The sequence below is a fragment of the Balaenoptera acutorostrata genome, chromosome 2 (genome assembly GCF_949987535.1).
Source record: "Balaenoptera acutorostrata chromosome 2, mBalAcu1.1, whole genome shotgun sequence".
Taxonomy (NCBI): domain Eukaryota; kingdom Metazoa; phylum Chordata; class Mammalia; order Artiodactyla; family Balaenopteridae; genus Balaenoptera; species Balaenoptera acutorostrata.
In genome coordinates, this window is record NC_080065.1 from 183,710,567 (window position 1) to 183,734,826 (window position 24,260).

At 46.3% G+C, this 24,260-nt stretch overlaps 1 protein-coding gene across 1 annotated transcript in view; it reads right to left on the reverse strand.

Annotated features, from left to right (window-relative positions):
* Nucleotides 1-24,005, reverse strand: part of LOC114236991 (uncharacterized) — a 65,363-nt gene extending 41,358 nt beyond the window's left edge. The window contains exons 1-3 of the mRNA XM_057540476.1: nucleotides 23,814-24,005; nucleotides 22,305-22,364; nucleotides 13,230-13,341 (exon numbers count right to left, since the gene is read on the reverse strand). Of these exons, the coding sequence (XP_057396459.1) occupies nucleotides 13,230-13,341; nucleotides 22,305-22,364; nucleotides 23,814-24,005 (364 nt within the window). The remainder of the gene's footprint in view (nucleotides 1-13,229; nucleotides 13,342-22,304; nucleotides 22,365-23,813) is intronic.
* Between the last annotated feature and the right edge of the window lie 255 nt (nucleotides 24,006-24,260).

Below are 24,260 nucleotides of genomic sequence, written 5' to 3' on the forward strand. Positions count from 1 at the left end.
ATGTATCTGGATAAACAACAAGGTCCTACTGTATAGCACAGGGAACTATATTTAATATCCTGTGATAAAACATAATGGAAAAGAATATTAAAAGAAAGAATGTCTATACGTGTATAACTGAGTCACTTTGCTGTACAGCAGAGACTGGCACAACATTGTAAATCAACTATACTCCAATAAAAAAATGTTAAAAATAATAATGTATCAATATCAGCTCATCAATTGTAACAAATGTACCACATGAATGCAAGGCAGGGAAACTGTGTGTGTGTGTGTGTGTGTGTGTGTGTGTGTGTGTGTGTGTGTGTGATGGGCAAAGGGTATGTGGGAACTTTCTGTACCTTCTGCTCAAATTTTCTACAAACCTAAAACTGCTCTAAAAGATAAGGTTCGTTAATTTAAAAATTTTTTAACCAATTAAGATTATATATATATCACAAAAAAAGAAAACTACAGGCCAGTATCATTGATGAAAAATAGATGCAAGAATCCTCAACAAAATACTAGCAAACCGACTCCAAAAATACATCAAAAGGATCATACACCATGATCAAGTAGGATTTATCCCAGGGATGCAAAGATTCTTCAATATCCACAAATCAATCAATGTGATACACCACATTAACAAACTGAAGAATAAAAACCATATGATCACCTCAAGAGGTGCAGAAAAAGCTCTTCATAAAATTCAACATCCATTTATGATAAAAACTCTCCAGAAAGTGGGCATAGAGGGACTATATCTCAATATAATAAAGGCCATATATGACAAACCCATAGCTAACATCATATTCAATGGTGAAAAGCTGAAAGCATTTCCTCTAAATCAGGAACAAGACAAGGATGCCCACTCTCGCCACTTTTATTCGACATAGTTTTGGAATTCCTAGCCACAGCAATCAGAGAAGACAAAGTAATAAAAGTAGTGCAAATTAGAAAAGAAGAAGTAGAAGTAAAACTGTCACTGTTTGCAGATGACATGATACTATACGTACAAAATCCTAAAGATGCCACCAGAGAATTACTAGAACTCATGAATGAATTAGGTAAAGTTGTGGGATACAAAATTAATATACAGAAATTGCATTTCTATACACTAACAATGAAATAGCAGAAAGAGAAATTAAGGAAACAATCCCATTTACCACTGCATCGAAAAGAATAAAATACCTAGGAATAAACCTACCTAAGGAAGCAAAAGACTTGTACTCTGAAAACTATAAGATACTGATGAAAGAAATCAAAGAGGACAGAAACAGATGGAGAGATATACCATGTTCTTGGATTGGAAGAATCAATATTGTTAAAATGACCATACTACCCAAGGCAATCTATAGATTCAATGCAATCTCTATCAAATTACCAATGGCATTTTTCACAGAACTACAACAAAAAATTTTAAATTTGTATGGAAACACAAAAGATCCCAAAAAACCAAAGCAATCTTGAGAAAGAAAAACAGAGCTGGAGGAATCAGGCTCCCTGACTTCAGACCATACTACAAAGCTACAGTCATCAAAACAGTATGGTAAGGGCACAAAGACAGAAACATTAAATCAATGGAACAGGATAGAAAGCCCAGAAATAAACCCATGCATTTATGGTCAATTAATCTATGTCAAAGGAGGCAAGAATATACAATGGAGAAAAGACAGTCCCTTCAACAAGTGGTGCTGGGAAAACTGGACATCTACACATAAAAGAATCGAATTAGAACATTCTCTAACACCATGTACAAAATAAACTCAAAATGGATTAAAGATCTAAATGTAAGACCGGATACTATAAAACTCCTAGAGGAAAACAGGCAGAACACTCTTTGACATAAATCGCAACAATATTTTTTTGGATCTCTGTCCTAGAGTAATAGAAATAAAAATAAACAAATGGGACCGAATTAAACTTAAAAGCTTTTGCTCAGCAAAGGAAATCATGAACAAAATGAAAAGACAACCTACAGAATGGGAGAAAATATTTGCAAATGATGTGACCCAGAAGGGATTAATTTCCAAAATATCCAAACGGCTCATACAGCTCTATATATAAAAAAATGAAAAATAAAAAAATAGGCAGAAGATCTAAAGAGACATTTCTCCAAAGAAGATGTACAGATGGCCAAAAAGCACATGAAAAGATGCTCAACATCACTAATTATTAGAGAAATGCAAACCAAAACTGCAATGAGATATCACTTCACACCAGTCAGAATGGCCATCATCAAAAAGTCTACCAATAATAAATGCTAGAGAGGGTGTGGATAAAAGGGAACCCTCCTACATTGTTGGTAGGAATATAAATTGGTGCAGCCACTATGGAAAACAGTATGGAGGGTCCTTTAAAAAGTAAAAACAGAGTTACCATGTGATCCAGCAATCCTGCTCCTGGGTATATATCCAGACAAAACCATAATTTGAAAAGATACACATACCCCAATGTTCATAGCAATAGCCAAGACATGGAAGCAACCTAAGTGTCCCTCTACACATGAATGGATAAAGAAGATGCAGTACATATATACAATGGAATACCACTCAGCCATAAAAAAGAATGAAATATTGGCATTTGCAGCAAAATGGATGGACCTAGAGATTATCATGCTAAGTGAAGGAAGTCAGACAGAGAAAGACAAATATCATATGATATTGCTTATATGTGGAATCTAAAAAAAAAAAAGAGAGACACAAATGAACTTACTTACAAAACAGAAACAGACTCACAGACATAGAAAACAAACTTATGGTTACCAAAGGGGAAGGTGGGGAGGAATAAATTAGGAGTTTGTGATTAAAATATATATACTACTGTATATAAAATAGATAACCAATAAGGTCCTACTGTAGAGCACAGGGAACTATACTCAATATCTTGTAATAATCTATAATGGAAAATAATCTTAAAAAGAATAGATATATATGTATATGTATAACTGAATCACTTTGCCATACACCTGAAACTACACAACATTGTAAATCAACTATATTTCAACAAAAATTTTTAAAAATTATATGATACATACTGCTTTGTAACATTTTCATTTAATAATATATATTGAACACTTTCCCCTGTCATCAGATAATCTAAAATACAATTTTAATGACTGGTTCATAGTCTTTCAAAAAAGATAGCTATGTGAAATACAATACCATTTACATTTATCTAAACTTTCAAAGCCACAGAAGAATTCCACACACTGCTCAAGGATGCTCACTCAGGTAGTAAAGGTGTAACAACATAAACAGAAAGACTCACAGACGCTAAACCCTGCTTACCTCTGGGGAGAGTGGAAGGGGTTTCAAAGGGAGCTTCAAATACATGTTTTATATTTTTATGCAGCCAAAATGCCACACTGTTCAATTTTATTAAACCTGGGTGGCAAATATGCGAGGGATTTGTTTTATTGGTCTCTGAACTTTCCCTTTTTTGAATTATTTCACACTCAACAAGAAATGAAATGCAGATGGAAGGGAAATGGTTTAAATGCCCGAACACAAGATTCAAGAATTGAATTGGCTTTTGAAAGTAATTTGTGATGAAACTGAATAGTAGTGAGGATGTACCCTTTGTCAGAAATTGGTCTGCACCCTTTTGCACGTGTGATGGATGATGATAAAAATCTCAGCTGCACTAATACAATACTTGCCAGGTGCCGACACTGCTGGAAATGCTTCTGTGTTAGCCCATCAGGGCCTCCCCAGGCAAAGACCACCAGGCACATGCCTGTGGTTGAACAGAGTGGGTTTATCACTCCCTGCAGCCAGGAAGAACACATCGCATAAGGAATCATGGCGTTGCTCTAAGAGGGTGCTAGAAAAGACTTACAGTGATTTGGCTTAGGTGCGGTGATACTGAGGGAATTCCCTGGCAGCCAGTGGTTAGGACTTGGTGCTTTCACTGCTGGGGGCACAGGTTCCATCCCTGGTTGGGGAACTAAAATCTCCCAAGCGGAGGTGGGGGCAAAAAAAAAAAAAAAGAAAAAAGAAAAAGAAAGAAAGAAACTAGGTTTGGTGATATTGAGGAAGGCTTAAAGAGAGCCAGGCTTGGGCTTCCTTGGTGGCACGGTAGTTAAGAACCGCCTGCCAGGGCTTCCCTGGTGGCGCAGTGGTTGAGAATCTGCCTGCTAATGCAGGGGACACGGGTTCGAGCCCTGGTCTGGGAAGATCCCACATGCCGCGGAGCAGCTGGGCCCGTGAGCCACAATTGCTGAGCCTGCGCGTCTGGAGCCTGTGCCCCGCGACGGGAGGGGCCGCGATAGAGAAAGGCCCGCGCACCGCGATGAAGAGCGGTCCCCGCACCGCGATGAAGAGTGGCCCCCGCTTGCCGCAACTGGAGAAAGCCCTCGCACGAACCGAAGACCCAACACAGCCAAAAATAAATAAATAAATAAATAAATAAGAAAATCCTTAAAAAAAAAAAAAAGAACCGCCTGCCAATGCAGGGGACACAAGTTCGAGCCCTGGTCCGGGAAGATCCCACATGCCGCGGAGCAACGAAGCCCGTGCACCACAACTACTGAGCCCACGAGCCACAACTACTGAAGCCCGCGCGCCTAGAGCCCGTGCTCCGCAACAAGAGAAGCCACCGCAAGAAGCCCGCGCACTGCAAAGAAGAGTAGCCCCTGCTCTCCACAACTAGAGAAAGCCGGAGGACAGCAACGAAGACCCAGCACAGCCAAAAATAATTAATTAAATTTTTAAAATAAAGAAGAGAGAGAGAGAGCCGGGCTTTGCTCTACATTGGATGCTGTCAGGAGACTGGGGTAATCTGATTGGGAATATCATCTCCAGGAGGAGGAAACTGAAGCTATGTTTGGCAAAGAAGCAGTTTTCACTCCTGCTAGCCAAGAAAGGGGATGGGATGATCCTTTTTGTGATATGGGCGATGTTTTTGATGAGTCTGTGTTCCAAGAATTACAGAATGTTCTACGTTTGTCCATCAGGGTCATGGGGTGGCCTTGCCTGACGTCCATGTCCCGTTAAAAACAGGAGAAATCTCTGCCCCGCTGTGCTGGGGCTGGCTCCCCACTGTCGCGAGCTGCTTTTCTCCTTCATTTAATCATCAGAACAACCTAACAGTCAGATACTATTGTTGTGAAGCCCACTTTACAGTTGAAACAGGGACAAAGAAGTTAAGTAGTCGGCTCTAAGTTAAGTAGCCGACTACTAAAGCTAAAAAGCGGTAGCGGGCAGGGATTGATTCCCGCGAATCTGGTTCCAAAATCCACATCCTTACCCACCCCACAGCCTGCCCATACCTCAGCACTACAAGCCCTTGGTTATGACCAAGTGTTCACAGCTGCCCATTTCTTAACCTCTGGTTTGTCTTGACCAAAACTTCAGTTAGGCTTCCCTCCTTCCCAGAGGACCCTGGATCTGTGCCCAAGCCTGAGCAAGCAATGAAAAAGTGGCCCGTGACCCCCCCTTATCAGCTCCTCCTGGGGACCCGCTGACCACACCCAGACTACTCTTCTGCAGACATCTCTGGTCATTTCCCCTTAAAGGATTCTGGTTATCTCTGCTTGACCTTTCTTACCCTATTTTTTAAAGGCTTCTGTTTGATTTTGAGACTCTTGCAGATTTCTGAGATCGGAGCGTTCTACTAACTGCGAGTTTTTCTTCTACATAAAGTCTCTCCCTATCTAAGTCTGGACAGGTAAATGACAACAGCAGTACTAATAGATTAACAACGCCGGCACTTAACAGCACGACGTGCAGGGAACACGTCTGGGGCTTCTCTTAGATTAATTCCCCTATTTTTAAAGCCCTGGTGGCGCAGTGGTTAAGAATCCGCCTGCCACTGCAGGGGACACGGGTTCAAGCCCTGGTCCGGGAAGATCCCACATGCCATGGAGCAACTAAGCCCGTGCGCCACAACTACTGAGCCTGCGTTCTAGAGCCTGCGAGCCACAACTACTGAGCCTGCGTGCCACAACTACTGAAGCCCACGCGCCTAGAGCCCGTGCTCTGCAACAAAGAGAAGCCACGGCAATGAGAAGCCCGCGCACCACAACGAAGAGTAGCCCCCGCTCACCGCAACTAGAGAAAGCCCACGTGCAACAATGAAAACCCAACGCAGACAAAAATCAAATAAATAAATAAATAGGGAAACTGAGGCACTGGGAGGGGGCGCAACTCGCCCACCATGGCAGTGGGACCCCAGACCGGCGCCGGCAGAGGAGTCTGGCGGCGGGACCATCGGGGCTCTCGGACTCCCGGGGTGAAAACGTCGGGAGCCCCTACCTAGGTCCCCGAGGTCCACCGGCCTTCGGAGCTACCTCCACGGGGCAGGAGACAGTGTCAAAACGACCCTACCCGCTGCCCTTAGAGCTCCGCCCCGGCATGTGACCGCCCCACCCCTCGCCGAGCCCCGCTGGCCTCGGAGAACTGGGGCCTCTCCCAGCGGTGGCGGGAGCTACCACCACCACTCCGAGGCCAGAAGAAATGAGACATCCCGGAATTGGCGGAACCTCTGGGGTGGGAGGGGCGAGCAGCATCTGCGGATCATGGGCGGAAGCACTGGAGTTCCCGCCCACTGCAACGCGATTAGGCTCTAGGAGAGAATCCGTGCGCGTTTTGAGGCTGAGACCGCCCCATGGGCGTGGCTATATCTGTCCCCGCCCTATTGGGGGGCGTACCTAACAGATAACGCTTCCTCGGGGGTGTGGTTTCTATTTGTCTCCACCTCTGCGTTGTGGTTTTTGTTTGTTTTCTTCCCCAACCCCCACCCCCGCGTGCTCGAGTAAGTTTTACTTTTCTGCATGTTTATAAGGCTATCAAACGATATGCCCATATTCAGGATTTTCTCTTAACTTTTTTACAAAAATGGGATCGTTTCATACACATTTCTATGCAACTAGTTTTTTTAAAAAAACAACTAAATAATACAATGATAATCTGCCCAAACCAAAGCATAGGGTCTCTCTGAAGGCTAAGGACTTTTTGTGGCAATCCATCCCAACACCCTGTCCCCCAGCGCTCTCCCCAAAGACAAACATTGTCACCAGCGTTTTGTGTAACGTTTCAAAGACTTTCTGTGTGTGCACAAACAAAAATGTGGCTGATTCCTCTAATAAATACTCATTAAGCACCTCCTATGTCCTGGACCGTTCTCTGCACTGGACAATATGGTGGTAAATGACCGCAAAAATCCCTTATCCTTCTTAGATTCCAGTGAGGAGGGACAAGAAATAACCATATTGGGAATTCCCTGGCCGTCCAGTGGTTAGGACTCCATGCTTCCACTGCCAGGGGCCCGGGTTCAATCTTTGGTGGGGGAACTAAGATCGCACAAGCCTCTGGGCAAGGCCAAAAAAATAAAAAAATAAACAATGGATGCAACTAGAGATTATCATACTAAGTGAAGTAAGTCAGAAAGAGAAAGACAAATACCAAATAATATCACTTATATGTGGAATCTAAAAATATGGCATAAGTGAACCCATCTACAAAACAGAAACAGACTGACAGACATAGAGATCAGACTTGTGGTTACCAAGGGGGAGGGGGGTGGGGAGAGGGACGGACTGGGATTTTGGGGTTGATAGATGCAAACTATTACATTTAGAATGGATAAGCAACGAGGTCCTAATGTATATTCAATATCCTGATAAACCATAATGGAAAAGAATTATAAAAAAAGAATGTACAGGGCTTCCCTGGTGGCGCAGTGGTTGAGAGTCTGCCTGCTAATGCAGGGGACACGGGTTCGAGCCCTGGTCTGGGAAGATCCCACATGCCGCGGAGCAACTGGGCCCGTGAGCCACAACTACTGAGCCTGCGCGTCTGAAGCCTGTGCTCTGCAACGAGAGAGGCCGTGATAGTGAGAGGCCCACGCACCACAATGAAGAGTGGCCCCCGCTTGCCGCAACTGGAGAAAGCCCTCGCACAGAAACGAAGACCCAACACAGCCAAAAAATAAATTAACTAATAAAAAATTTTTTAAAAAATGTACATATATGTGTACATATTTGTATAACTGAATCACTCTGCTATACAGCAGAGACTGGCACAATATTGTAAATCAACTATACTTCAATTAAAAATAAAGAAATAACCATATTAACAAATAGCACATATAATAAATATAATATATCCCAGTATGGGGGCACATGTCAAGGGCACAGTACACAGGTAAGGAACAGGGGAGTGTCTGTGAGCACCTGTCCCTCTGCTGCCTCTCCCAGGCCCAGCACAGCTGTTTGATTCCCATCACACACAGGGAAGCCTCCGCTCTGCCCTGACCCCCACCTCACCCACACCCCACCTCCCCAGAGAGCCAGCCCCAACCTTTTCCAGGTTCTAGAAGGAATGCTTCTGGTGCTGAAGGGCTCACCCAGGGTGACTGAACAGGGGTTGGGGCAAGGCTGGGGATATGTTTACATGATCTAGAAAGTGAAAAGCCAAGCCACAGAATAGGAGGAAATAATTGGAAATCATATATCTGATAAGGGAATTGTATCTAGAATGGATTTTTAAAGACTCCTACAACTCAAGAATAAAAAGATAAGTTATCCAATAAAAGTGGGCAAAGGAGCTAAGGAGACATTTCTCCAAGAAAGATACACAGGGAGCCAATAAACACATGAAAAGCTGCTCAACACCATTAGCCACCAGGGAAATGCAAACCCAAACCACGACGAGGTATCACTCACACCCACTAGGGCAGTTAGAATCAAAAAGTCAAATAACAACGAGTCTTGGTGACATGTGGAGAAATCAGAATCCTCATTCACCGCTAGTGGGAATGTAAAATGGTGTAGCTGCTGTGGAAAAAGGTCTGGCAGTTCCTCAAGTGAGTAAACATACAGTTACCACATGACCCAGCAATTCCACTCCTAGGGATCTAGCAAAAGAGTTGAGAACAGCTTCAAACACATACTTGTACACAAATGTTCACAACAGCCAAAAGGTGTTAGCCACCCAAGTGTCCATCAGCAGATGAATGGATAAACACGGAGTCCATCCTTACACGGGAATATTATTCAGCCTTAAAAAGGAAATTCTGATATATGCTACAACATGGATGAACCATGAAAACATTATAAATGAAGCCAATCACAAAAGACCACATATTGTATGATTCTATTTATATGAAATATCCCAAAGAGGGAAATCTAATAAGACAGAAGTAGATTGGTAGTTGCTTAGGGCTGGGGTAGGGGTTGGGGAGATAGGGGGTGACAGGTGAAGGGTACAGGGTTTCTTTTTGAGGTAGTGAAGATATTCTTAAAATGACTGTGACGGGAGTTCCCTGGTGGTGCAGTGGTTAAGAATCCGCCTACCAATGCAGGGGACACGGGTTCGATCCCTGGTCCGGGAAGATCCCACATGCCACGGAGCAACTAAGCCCGTGCGCCACAACTACTGAGCCTGTGCTCTAGAGCCCGCGAGCCACAACTAATGAGCCCACGTGCCACAACTACTGAGCCCGTGCACTTAGAGCTCGTGTTCTGCAACAAGAAGCCACCATGAGAAGCCCGAGCTCACCACAACTAGAGAAAGCCCACACCCAGCAACGAAGACCCAATGCAGCTAAAAATAAATATAAATAAATAAATTTATTTTAAAAAATGACTGTGATGATGGTTGTCCAACTCTGTGAATACGAAGAGCCATTAAAGTGTACACTTCAAATGGTGAATGGTATGGTACATGAGTTATATTTCAATGAAGCTTTTTGAAAAAAAATACACACTAAGCTCTTTAAATAAAAACAAGATTTGTGGCTACTGGCTATCGTACTGGTCAGCACATGCCTCTGTGAAAGAAAAACACCAGAAAAATCAGAGCTTGCAGGACACCGAAAACTGCACGTAGTCACTCTGAGAAATCAGACATGGTAGAAAAAAAACTGTGGACTAAAATTGACAGAAGAATCGAATCTTCTTAGCAAAAGTGAGCTCTGCAAAACCTGGCCAGGGAATCTTGCCATAGAAGGAAACTTCAAAAAGATGCAAAGCTAGCTTAGGTAAGGTGAACCCAGCCACACAAGTGAGGGCTGACTCAACCCTTCCACCTCACCATGAACTTGAGGGCTGTGTGCTTTCAAGTACTGGCCAGAATTCGGGGGAAAAGCTCATTTCACACCCCAGGGAGCCACTCCGAGGACAATGTGGCATTCTCTATTACAATCGAAAATGTATCCATCAGTTGTCTTCTTGGGCTTTAAGAACACACGTTGGTACATGCAGAGATCTAAAAACTCACAAAAGCAACTGGAAATTTTGATGGCTTTCAAGAGGCTCAACCAAGTGACATGAGGACTGGCGTGGGAGACCTCTTTTTCACAGTATACCATTTGGTACCATACGTTGCCCAGTTTTTCACAAGGAGAATTTGTTACTTAACTACACAAATTGAGATAGGCTGGGACCTGGGACCCTTTGCTGCAATGCTTGCACCTGGACAAACATCTCCTGGAGCACCAGAATCTCCGCAACACAATACAAAGAAACTATAAGGGACTAAAAATAACTGCATCCAAGCACAGTTGCAGCGAATTCTGAACAAGATACAAAATGACCAAACACCCAGTTGCTACTTCTGAGGTGCTGGGGGAAAAGCAGGGTACTGAGCATGATACCTGCACACAGAACCACCAAGGGCGTGAGGCCACCTACGCCACCCGTCTGGGGGGACCCATGGACCTGCCCCCCCATCCCATTTAAAGGACCTGCTCCCCCGCCTCAGGGAGCGAGCAAGGGCCCCTGATACTTGTTTTCTCTCCCTCACAACACGAGTCCCAGTAAAGCCCTGCCTGAATTCCTCATCTGGCTTCCTATCAATTTCTATTGATTAAAGAGTCCAAGGAGCCAAGTGGGTAACAAAAGTAAAACACTGAGAAAAAAAATACCACATACAAAGGAGATGTCAGGAACTAATTACATCTTGACATATATACTGGTTCTCTACCAAGGGCAATTTTGCTCCCTGGGGGGGACCTTGGCAGTGTCTGGAGACAGTTTTGAACGTCAGGACTGATTGGGGAGGGGCTGTCACTGGCGTCTGGTGAGTGGAGGCCAGAGATGCTGCTCAACATCCTACAGCACACAGGACGGCCCCCCAAAAAGAACTATCTGGTACTGAATGTCAACAGTGCTAAATGTGAGAAACGCTGGGGTATAAAAACTAAATCCCAAAAATAATGTTGAAGGAAGGTGGGGGGGGAAGCAGGCGATGACTATGCACAGTAGTATTCCGTTATGGCAGTTTTTAAAAACACACACACACAAAAACAACCAACCAATCAAACAAACAAACAAAAAACCTACATACACAGACTAGAAAGTGATATGTCAAATTACAGATGGCTACCTCTGGGGAGGGAGGGGGACAAATATCTGTACTGTTTTACCAGTGTGTGCAGCAAATATGGCTAAATGTTAAAATCTGTATATTACTTCTGTACATTTCTTTGAATTATTTCATTAAAAAGCAAATATGGAAATGGTGTTTCGTTGAGATTAAGGAATTACTTTGGATCTGGAAGAAAATCATTTCTCTGCGAAAACTCACCAATAATAGAATAATAAAGATATCATGGTAGCTAATGAATGTCTACTCCACATCATGCATCACTCACTCTAAACAGCGTTTCTCCATATCTGCACTATTAAGCATTGGGGGATAATTCTTAGTTTTTATTTTTTAATTTATTTATTTATTTATTTATTTATTTATGGCTGTGTTGGGTCTTCGTTTCTGTGTAAGGGCTTTCTCCAGTTGCGGCAAGCGGGGGCCACTCTTCATCGCGGTGCGCGGGCCTCTCACCATCGCGGCCTCTCCCGTTGTGGAGTACAGGCTCCAGACGCGCAGGCTCAGCAACTGTGGCTCACGGGCTTAGTCGCTCCGCGGCATGTGGGATCTTCCCAGACCAGGGCTCGAACCCGTGTCCCCTGCATTGGCAGGCAGATTCTCAACCACTGCGCCACCAGGGAAGCCCAATTCTTAGTTTTAAGTGCGGCCCCATTCAGTGCAGGGTGTTGAGAAGCATCCCTGGCTCCACCCACTAGATGCCAGTAGCACCCCACCTCCACCCCTCAGGTGGTACAAAAATGTCTCCAGATATTGTTAAGTGTCCCTGGGGGTAAAACTGTCCCAGGGTTGAAAAATCACTGCTCTAGACAGTTCATTTGATACTAGAGTCTTTTCTCCCAAGACCAAGGTCGTAAGTGCTGTCATTCTGCCGCCTGCATTTCAAGGGTCTAAGACTTTAATATGATGACGACCACAATGATGAGCTGACACTAACAATAATCAACACTTTTTTTTTTTGGCCAAACTGCTTAGCATGCGGGATCTTAGTTCCCCGACAGGTACTGAACCCGGGCCCTCGTCGGTTAAAGCTCAGAGTCCTAACCACTGGACCGCCAGAGAATTCCAATAATAATCCACACTTTACATCCTACACATCACTTGCTAAATGCACGTACTGTTATGTACGTTCGATCTACAGGCTGGAAACAGGCTCTGAGGCTTAGCAACTTGCCTACTACCACCGGAGAGCTGATTAAGGCTTGGGGCCACGACTGGCGCCCAAGACTGGGGCCCAGCTGAGCAGGTCTGACGGGACACGAGTGAGATAGTAAAAATCAGCTGAGAAAGTACCGGCCCTGTCATTCATCATGCTGGGAGGGCGGATGAAGCCAGCTGCAAAATTAGCAGGAAACATATCCTTCAAGAACACGCTACAGCTGTAAAGTGTCAAAACAACTCCCTTTTGAGCCATTGCCGTCTACCTCGCTGAATACCCTGTCCATTAAAAGCACAGCTTCTGACCGAAGTCCTATCAGAAGGAAGACAACGTCCCTCTCCTGCCTGTCAGACCTGATTCTCTTGGATACCAAGAATCCATCTCCATCTCCACCCAGGTGCAGGGCTCAGATAAGGGGTTTCCGGACGTACAATCCACAGGCATCTTATCTTTGCGGTTCCCAAGGAAACTGGGCCTGGGTCCACGTCGCCGTCCAGACCCAACGCTGACCCCTCTACACGGAGCTCAGTTTTGCTCTGAGCCAATGGAAACCAGGCTGCACTTATATCTCACCTACACCCACCCTTCCCCAAAATCCTACAGTGAGTCCGATCCGGGTCCTAAGGCCCAGGGGGTCAGAAGATCCCGCGCCAACCAAAACCCCCAGGGCTCAGTCCCGTCCCACCGACCTCCACCCGGGCGGGACCCTGGAATTCGCGCTTTTAATGACCCCGCCCCCTACTCTTGGAACTGTGCCCCACCTTTTGACCCATTCCCACCGCCGCCCGCCACTCCTCCAGCCTCGGCCGACGAGCAGACACGGGACCAGGACCTGCGGTGGACACAGGCAAAACCTCCCTCGGGAGAAGCAGGCTAGCCCGTCAAAGCCCCGGCGCCCGCTCCCCGACCGCCGCTTCCGCTTCCGGCTCCAGGGCTGCTGGGAGCGGAAAAGGAGGCAAGCCCTCGGCTTCGGACTGGTGGAGCCCCGAGGATGGGCGGGCCAACAGCATCCCCCAATCGCCGAGCAGAGAAAGGCTATTTCCCCCGCCCCACCGCGGGACGCGATTGGGCCCAACGTCGACCTCTCCCCTCTAGGTCATTCCTGAAACCGAAATTAAGTTGTGGGCGCGGTTAAGGAAGGATCCGCCTACGTGGGCGTGGTTATCGCATAATGAGGCCCAGGGATGCTGCTGGGGGCGTGGCCTCCCGCTAATCCCTGAGCGCCCAGGTTACTCTAATAAGCAATGGCCGCTCGCATAAGCAATAAATGCTTATTTCTCCGAACATGTTCCTCATGCTAACACACCCGTATAAAAAGACATTCCCATTGTTGGACTGTTTCTCCCCTGAAAGTCTTTTATTTCTTGGGGAAATGGGGTCATATTTTATTAATTTCTCTACGTGTTGCTTTTGTTACTAATATATGCCTTGTGATATCCTATAGTGGCCACTGGATGGCGATGTAGCTCATGTTTTCACTTTTGTACCTATGTATGTATTTGTATTGGGTGTACCCGGGAAAAATGCATGGAGACTTCTCAAAAAAAATGCTCTTTAAGCATCTCTGTGTTCCAGACTCTATTGTCTGCACGGGGGAAGACAGCAGTAAACGAACACAAAAATCCTTGCCCTCATCCTTCTTAGATTCCAGTGAGGAAGGACAAAAATTAACCATATAAAGAGCATATATAATAAATATAATGTATCCCAATATGGACAGGGGAGAGGCTGTGAGCACCTGCTGCTTCTGCTGCCTCCCCAGGGCCCTGCACAGCTGTTTGGTTCCAGTCACACACAGAGAAGCCTCTGCCCTGCCCTAACCGCCCCCTCTCCCCTTTTAGGGACCCATCCCCAGCCTTTTTCCAGGTTCTAGGCGGGATGCTTCTAGTACAGGGAGGGCTGCCAGGGTGACTGAGGTGAGGCTGGGGCAGGCCTGGGGGCTCTGCGAGCAGTTCCTGGCTGTGAACTGTCATCTCAGGCACTTGGAGAAGCTCAGATGTGCAGTGGATGGTGTCCAGGATGGGCTGCAGCTGGTTTATTTGCATTAAATTAACAGGCTCAATTTTGGGAGAATTGAAAATTCTTATAGGTCTCCTTTTTTAAGGGCATGTCTGTCGATTCAGAAACGATAACTTCATCATAATATAGTGTACACAAGTCATTTCAGAGTGAATCATGGAACTGAATGTAAGAGATAAAACTCTAAAACATCTGGAAGAAACAGAGGAGAAAAATCTTGGGACTTCCCTGGTGGCGCAGTGGTTGGGACTCAGCGCTCCCAATGCAGGGGGCCCGGGTTCCATTCCTGGTCGGGGAACTAGATCCCACATGCATGCCACAACTAAGGAGCCCACCTGCCGCAACTAAGGAGCCCATGTGCCGCAACTAAGACCCAGCGCAACCAAATAAATAAATAAATATTTTAGGGCTTCCCTGGTGGCGCAGTGGTTGAGAATCTGCCTGCTAATGCAGGAAACACGGGTTCGAGCCCTGGTCTGGGAAGATCCCACATGCCGCGGAGCAACTAGGCCCGTGAGCCACAACTACTGAGCCTGCGCGTCTGGAGCCTGTGCTCCGCAACAAGAGAGGCCACAATAGTGAGAGGCCCGCGCACCGCGATGAAGAGTGGCCCCCACTTGCCACAACTGGAGAAAGCCATAGCACAAAAACGAAGACCCAACATAGCAATCAATCAGTCAATAAAGAAATCTTAAAAAAAAAATAAATAAATAAATAAATAAATATTTTAAAAAAGCTTTGTGACCTTGGGTTAGGCAAAGATTTCTTAGCTAGGATACAAAATGTGGCAAATACACACAAAGGAAAGATCAAGTAGGTCATTAAATTTTTAAACATTTGCTCGTTGAAAGGCACTATGAAGAAAGCAAGCAGGCAAGCCACAACAAGGAGAAGATATTTGTGCAACAGACACTGACCAAGTAATTGTATACACAATATACAAAGAAAGCGGTCAGTGGAGAAAAATAGTGACCACAAGAGGGCGCCCTTTCACTAGCAAAACCTCCTTGTTGGCTGTTTGGGAGCAGCCACTGAAGTATTGCAGGATAAAGGGGATGTTACCGAACCAAACTGGGTCTGCTCACGTGCGGTCAGTAAAGCCAGTTTACTGACCTGGGTTGTGGTGAAGGAAAGGGCAGTGTTGATCGCAGGCGCCAAGTCAGGAGTCCAGGCAGCTAGTGCTCAAAAGACCCAGACTCACTCCCCAATAGTTAGGGAAAGGGTTTTAAAGACGGGGTGAGGGAGGGGGTGGTGTGTGTGCGTGATCAGCTGGTGGACGTTCTTCTGATTGGTTGATGGTGAGGTAATCAGGAGTCAACATCATAAACCTTCTGGTTCCAATTGGTCTGGGGTCTACGTGCTTGTGGGCATCATGCAGTTTACTTCTTCCACCTAGTGGGGTCTCAGTATCTGTAAAACAGCTCAAAGGACACGGCTCAGAATATTATCTACAGCCCTTGAGGACGAACTAAAGGTCCTTGACTTTGTTTAATGGCTAAATCATTATTATGCTTGACTGTTTTCCTTTCTTTCTGCATTTTCTCCCTTCTCTGATTGAATTTATTCTTTGGAACTCGAGGAAGGCCTAGGAGGCTAAAGGTTTTTTTACAGACAAGACGAAGGTGGAAGACATGATGGGCGGGTTTGTCCTGCAAAGTCCCCATAGGGTCCTGCTTGGTTACAGAGGCACAGAGTGCAATTTACATCCAGAGTTAAGGGGGGAAATATGAATAATTTACATATACGTATGTATATATACACAGAGAGAAAATGAAAAAGCAAAAGGGACAAGATATTAACATTGGGGAAAGTGAATGAATGGTATATTCAGGAGTTCTTGGTCTGATCTTGCAACTTTTCTGTAAGCTTGAAATTATAACAAAATAAAAAGTTCCCCCCACAAATAGTTTCCTAGTTTGTACTAGAAAGCATATAGATACCCAACCAGTTATAAAAGAACATGAGTAATCGATTTTAATTGTCCGCGACCATTTGCTTTCATTCGTTTTCCTGTATCCATGGTTTTATTGCTGTGTTTTCCAAGAATATAACTGGTAAGATCATCCCTTTAAGGAATTTTATAATAGCTTATTTGTGGTTGAAAACAGTGGGTCCCAAACGAAGCTGCTTCCCTCAGTCATGTGGAAGCTTTTTCTTTTTGGTTTTTAATGCCGAATTTTATTCTCACTTGTATTTCCTTAAATAATATACTAGACACACAGATTGGGACAGTAACAGGAGAAATTCTCCATCATCACGTGGAATCATCATGTCCAGCACTGCAAATCCAGGGAGAGCACAGATTCTCACACTGGGATGGCCAGACCAACTGCATCAGCCACCCACTCCCCCCACCCCCAGCCTGGCTAGAAATGCAAATTCTCAAGCTCCCCCCGACCCACCAGTAGGGATTCTTATTCACACACAAGTTTAAGAGCCATTGACTCAAAAATATGAAGGTAAGTAACCTAAGAAAAGTAACAAACAGCAGACTCCAAGGAACCCCACCGAGGACACAGCAGGGGATGCTCATTTGTCATTTGAGATCTTTGGGTTCCATTTGCTTCATTTTATTTTGTGTTTATATTTTTAAAATCGAAATCTAGTTGCTTTACAATATATTAGCGTCAGGTGTACAGCATTGTGATTCAGTATTATTACAGATTACACTCTATTAAAGGTTATTACCAAAGAATGGATTTATTTCATGTTTAGAAGCAACGTGTCAGTGTACTTCTTTGGTGGAACGTTATTTTAAAGTATCCTAGATGCTAGATAATAGAAAGATGGATAAACAGAGGAACTGAAGGGTCAGGGCTCCACCCACCACAACGACCCAGATCCATTTGACTCTGTGATTCTGGCATCCCATCTCAGAGGATGGGCAGAAATGAGCCTCTAAATCAGGACTGGAGCTGGGCAGCCTAGAGGCTGATGAGGGCAAGCTGGCATCTGGCTACCAGGAGATCCCTTCTGAGAAGGAAGAAGTTCCTACCACCATGAATCCCCTAATGTGAAAGTTTTCCCACTGGGAGGATGTGGAGCAACTGGGCCCTCAGGCACTGATGGTGGGAAAGGAAGATGGGGCAGCTACCTTGGAACAGCCTGGCAGCTTCTGAAAAGGTTAAGCAGACACCTGATCAGACCATACCTACCTCGTAGGCATCCACCTGAGAGAGATGAAAGCAAATTCCAATGCACAGACCTGTACACGGATATTCATAACAGCTCTACTCATGATCACCCCAAACTGGAAACAAACCAAATGTCCATCAGCAGGTGATAGAATAGTACTAGGCCATAAAAAGGAAGCAAGTACTGATACATGCAAAAACATAGATGAACCTCAAGAAGATATGCTCAGTGAAAGAAGCCAGACACAAAAGATTACAATCTTATGACGCCATTTACATGACGTTTCTAGAAAAGGAGAGACAGAAAGCTATGGATGGGAGGGAAGGAGGGATTCACTCAAAACGGACAAAAGGGACACTTCTGAGGTAATGGAAATCTGCTCAAATTGGATTGTGGTGATGGTTGTACAACTGGACAAATTTACTAAAAATCATGGAACCCTGTGCTTAAACACAGGTGAACTCACATTTTGTACACGTCAATTAGGCTGTAATAAAAAGTTTCCCCAGAAGAGGGCGCCAGAGACCACAAATTCAACTCAGAACATGGGTCTACGGCCACCTTCCCCTCTTTCCACCTCATAAAGGGAGTGAGCTGGACCCCCAGGAAGGTGTTCTGCAGCCTCTCCACACTGTGGGGGGTCTCGCTGGGCTAAAGCCACCACCTTCCTTTAGATGATGTCATTGGAGTGAACAGCTGGCCAACTGGGAGTTTGCCCGTAAGCCCTCAGCAGCCTAAAATGCCTGGTTTAACCAACCCTAGTCCCGCTGAGCCCTAAATGTACACCAGGGGGCTGGATGGGCAAGTCAGTTATGCACGTGACAGGGAGGGGTGATGTTGGGACATCACCTGGGTCACATCCCTTCACCAAGTCCCAGCGGAGGGGTCTTTACAGGGCAAAGTATGAATTGGGATGAACTGACAATATCGGATGTAACAAGGGGGCCAGGGCTTGGCCATCAAAAGACAACCTCAGGGGACTTCCCTGGTGGTCCAGTGGTTAAGACTCTGCGCTCCCAGTGCAGGGGGCCCGGGTTCCATCCCTGGTCAGGGAACTAGATCCCTCATGCCGCAACTAAGACCCAGCGCAGCCAAATTAAAAAAAGAAAGAAAGAAAGAAAAAAAGACAACCTCAGTACCACCACCCTGCCCAGCCCCAGTAGGGAAGAGTCAGAGGACGCAGAGCTTCCTGGGGCGGGGGCCATCTTGGACCCCCACCTGAGACCCAGCCATCTGGGGGAAATAAACCCCCCAAAAATGCACTTGGATGAACACAAGAGTAATCCACCCAGCCACCCTTTCAGCCACACATGGACAGGACAGACAAGAAAGAATTAAATAGGGACTTCCCTGGTGGTCCAGTGGTTAAGAATCCGCCTTTCAATGCAGGGGACGTCGGTTTGATCCCTGGTCAGGGAACTAAGATCCCACATGCCGTGAGGCAACTAAGCCCGCACGCCGCAAGTACTGAGCCTGCGCGCCACAACTAAAGAGAAGCCTGTGTGCAGCGACAAAGAGCCTGAGAACCGCAACAAAAGATCCCAAGTGCCACAACTAAGACCCGCCGCAGCCAAAAATAAAATAAATAAAAAAATAAGAATTAAATAAAACCAAAAAAATCACGGGGTGGTGAGTAGGATTAGGGGAGCAAGAAAGAGAAAGTGATGGAGCCTCACTGAGAAGAGATTTTCAACTGAGTTCTGGATGGCAGAAGACGATCCCTGTAAAAAAGGAAACAAGAAAGGCTGAAACATGGATAAATGTTCACCAGTGACCCCGCATTGAACCAGTGAAGCCACCTCCAGATTCCTGACCACTAGAACCCGTGTGAGGTGATGTTTCTTACTTCAAGGCACTAAGCTAGGGGGCACTTTGTTATGCAGCAGTAGCTAACTAATACATCTGGATTTCTTCAGAAGTTCCAGGTCCCAGAGACCAAAAATCCACTTCTGGGATGGACACACCTTCCTCTAAGCTTAGGTCCATGGGATGGCCCAACCTATCACTACATGGACAGTTCAAATGTGGGGCTTCCAGCAATCCCACTCCTGGGCATATATCCTGAGAAAACCATAATTAGAAAAGACACATGCACTCCAATGTTCATTGCAGCACTATTTACAATAGCCAAAACATGGAAGCAACCTAAACGTCCGTCAACAGAGGAATGGATAAAGAAGTTGTGGTACATATATTCAATGGACTATTACTCAGCCATAAAAAAGAATGAAATAATGCCATTTGCAGCAACATGGGTGGACCAAGAGATTGTCATACTAAGTGAAGTAAGTCAGATGGAGAAAAACAAATATCATATGCTATCACTCATATTTGGAATCTAATTTTTAAAAATGATACAAATGAACTTATTTACAAAACAGAAACAGACTTATGGATATCGGAAACAAACTTATGGTTACCAAAGGGGAAACATGGTGAGGGTGAGGGATAAATCAGGAGCTTGGGAATAACATATACACACTACTATATATCAGATAACCAATGAGGACCTACTGTATAGCACAGGGAACCCTACTCAATATTCTGTGATAACCTATATAAGAATCTGAAAAAATGAATATATGTATATGTATAACTGAATCACTTTGCTGTACACCTGAAACTAACACAGAATTGTAAATCAACTCTACTACAATAAAAAAAAAAAAAATTTTGTTTTTGGCTGCACCACGTGGCTTGTGGAATCTTAGTTCCCCAACTGGGGATCGAACCCAAGCCCTCAGCAGTGAGAGCGTGGACCCCTAACCACTGGGCTTCCAGGGAAGTCCCAACTATACCCCAATAAAATTTTTTTTAAAAATGAACCATTTCAGCAAGTCCTGAAATAAAGGAAAATTAATTTCATTTCGCAAAAAAAAAATCGTGGGAGCTTAATTTAGATCTGGGCATTAGGGCATAAGGGTTATGCATGTACATCATGGGGTCAAATCCCAGCTTAGCCACTTAGTAACGGCACGACCCGGGGCAGGTCAGTTAACCTCTCTGAGCTTCATTTTCCTCCTCTGTAAAAGGGGGATGTCAGGATTCATGGAGGATAGAGTGGGTTGCTATAGTTACTTAATTTTTCTTTTGAGCCTTGTAGAGCGTAGAATTGTATCCCCTAAAAACATACATTTAAATCCTAACCCGCGTTAGCTGGGAATGGGACCTTTTTTGGAAATAGGGTCTTTGCAGATGTGACTAGTTAAGATGAGGTCATACTGGAGTGGAGTGGCCCCAAATCCAGCGACTGGTGTCCTTTTAAGAAAAGGGACGTTTGGATACAGGCATACACACACAGAGAGACACCGTGTGAAGACAGAGGCAGAGCTTAGGGTGATGCTTCTACAAACCAAGGACGCCGAGGATGGTCAGCAACGCCAGAAGCTGGAAGAGGCAGGAAGGATCCTCCCCTGGAGACTTCAGAGGGAGCAGGGCCCTGCCTGCCAAAGCCTTGATTTTGGACTTCCCGTCTCCAGAACGTGAGAGAAGAAATTTCTGTTGTTTTAAGCCACCCAGTTTGTGGTTATTTGTGACAGCGGCGCCAGGAGAGGAATACAAACCTCTTTCCACCAGGTGGCAGAAAGCAAACCTCAATCAATTCTGAGTAATTTGATAAATTCACTTTTCCTGGGGCCAGGCTAAGTTCAAGGGGACTCATGTGGTGGCTGAGTGGGGACAGCTGGGGGCATTGGGCCCTTGAGCAGCTCCCAGCCCGGCCAGTGTCTCTGGAGGGTCCGGGTCCTGCTGCTTCTTGGTCATTCATCTGTTGCCTGGACACAAGGGCCGTTTACCTACAGGCTTCTGCAGCTTTCCCCCTCACTCCTGTCACTTGGCTATGGTCTCTGGGCCATGAGGCCCCCTGGGAGGTTCTGGGGATGGGGGAGAGAAGGTAGGGGGTTGGAACCTGTCACTACCTCCCAGCTGTCACCTCCCTGAGGTCACTCCACAGGCCCCTCTCCACCCTGGGCTCTCTCTTGAGCCCTCTGCCTGGTCTACACCCAACCCAGGTGACCCTGTGGCCTCTGGGCATCCAGGTGTGAGGTCTCTGAGGCTGAGCCCAGGGAATTCCAAAGCTTTGGAAATGCAAACTGTTTTTCTCTCAAACTTTCATCCAGACCTTGGATTTCCAAAGTAAACCACAGCAACTTGAGAGCCAAGAAGGAAATCTTTGCTTCCTTCTCTCCTAGCTGCTGTGTCATCCATCCCCTTCCTGAGGGCTCAAGGAGGCTGCTTCTCTGCCCGCCAGGCTGGAGCAAGCGGGGGACAGTAAAAGGGAGAAGCAGGGGTGAGCCCACACCAGCCAAAGGGCCAACTATCACCCCAGCCCCAGGTGCGGGGGGCTTTCCACGAGTGAGGATGAAATGGCTGCTATAAAACGGCTCTGATTTGTACAAGGACCTAGGTATTTCTCCTTTTTAAGAACCTCAGATCTATGAAACTAATACAACATTGTAAATCAATTATACTCCAATATAAAATAAAAATTAAAAGAAAAGAAAGAGACCCTCAGATCTGCACTGACCAGCAGAACTTTCTAAGATGGTGGGAATGTTCTAGATCTGCAGTGCGGACAGTCAGGTGTGGCTACTAAGCAACTGACATTCATTTGGTCAGTGGCCCCCAGGAACTGAGTTTTAAATTTAATTGTAATTCATTTTAATTTAAATAACCACAGGTACCCAGTGGATACAGTAGAAGACAAGATAGCCTCGGATAAACTGGTGTGTCCAGCTGACTGTCTACAACCAGGGAGAGGGGGGAGCACACAGAAGGAGGCAATTAGCAGTCTGGACCATAAATAAAATACACTTCCATTAAGGGCCAGTGGAGGGATTGTGGGCGAAAACCTTTATTTGCGGCTCGTACATGGCAGCCCTCACTTTGTCCTCCATAGACAAGCCACAAAACCCAATTTGTGTGTTTACATCATAACCTCTGGGGGCTACGCATCCAAAGATCTGAACCCTCAGTCACCCGTTTCCTTCCATCCTCCCCCTATGACAAAGCACAGACTTGGGTGGGGGGAAAGAGAGAGTGCTCTGGTTTGCGTGGATCCCAAGCCAGCATACCCACCCAGGTGCCTGTGACCAGGTGCAAGCAAGTGGGAGAATCCCGTCAGCATTCAGTGAATTCTGAACACAGCAGGGTATAGGGCCATGGAGATTACAAAATTAGCTCCAATAGAAACCAGATTTGGAGAAAAATAAGGGGGGATGGAGGCCTCCCTGAGCTGGTAACCTCTGAGCCAGAGCCGAAGGTGAGGGATTCATCCAGTGGCAGTCAGGGGACAGACTCTCCCTGGCCCAGGAAGGAACAGCCAGTGCAAATGTTCTGGGGTGGGTACAAAGTTGACCTCTCACCCCCAGACTCTGGACTGACCACTTCCCATCTCAAGCAGGCATTTCACACCAAAACAGGACTCCTGAATCCCTCCACATACACCCCACCACTTATCTCTGAGGTCACGCCAAGCCTAGAGTAGGCACTACGCTTCCCTCCTTGGCCTTGAACCTGGAAAAACTGTACCAGCCTCAAGGCCTTTGCAGTTCCGGCTTTTTGTTCTCAGATTTCTCAGAGTCTCGGTCCCTGGGCTTGAAGGGCAGCTGGGAAAATTCGCTGATAAGATGCACAGCCCCAGGCTTGGCTCCTAGCAAGCCTGGATAAAAAGGAGCCCTTGAGTTTTCCCCAAGAAAGGGGACTGGAGCTTCGTTTGCATTGCACGTTATTTAAAATTGAGGAAAAGGTTCTTAGTCCAGATCTAAGGATTGGAGTGAGAGTGCAGAAGACTCCCCCCATCCCCACCCCCAGCCCCAGCCATGAGCCACTCCTGGGCAAGAAGAAAAATTGACAGGGCTTCTCACCAAACAAGGCAAATACACACCGCCCAGTCCCTCCTCAAGTTGCACCCTCTGACTCCAAGCCCCTTGCCCTTCTAAATATCCTCATCCCTGCCTGGATCCCAACCTGCCTGCGACTCTGCACGCTGCCCTTCCCCGCAGCGGGACCGCAAGGGTTAAGCGGCGGCGCCCCGCGCGCTGATTGACAGCCCGGCCAGAGGCTGGGGAGAGCCGACCAATCACCGACGGCGACCGTGGCCCACGTGGGCAAGCGGCCTCGCGATTGGTCGGCACCGCCAACGGCCGCCCGCGGAGCCCGAGCCCACGTGCAGCTGCTGCTAGTTCACTGACAAGCTTCGCGTTGCAGGTGGCGGCGGGGCGGGGCCGGGGCGGGGCCCGATGGGTCAATTGGCCCCCAGGGATGGGGGGGACGTGCTTCCTGTCGGCCTGAACTTGGCTGACCCCGCGGCTTCCTCCTCGTTCCTCCTGGGCCACCATCCTAAGGGAGGCGGGTAGGCCTGCTAGTCTCCTGGAGGACCCCATGGTCCCTGGGCTGGGGAGGAGCCTAGAGGGGAGCTGAGGGGCAGAAGCGAAGTAAAGAAGGGTCTTGGTGCCGCAGGAATGATTGGGGGTAGAGAGACGTCTTCTTTCCTCCAGTCTGAGAAATTTCTCCTAATTCTCCTGGTCAACTCTTACTCATCCTTCAAAACCCCTTTCCAAATGATGTTCTCCCGTGCTTTAGGAAATTGTCTCAAAACTAAGGTTGAGCTTTGATATCTTTCTCTGGGGTACCTCCAG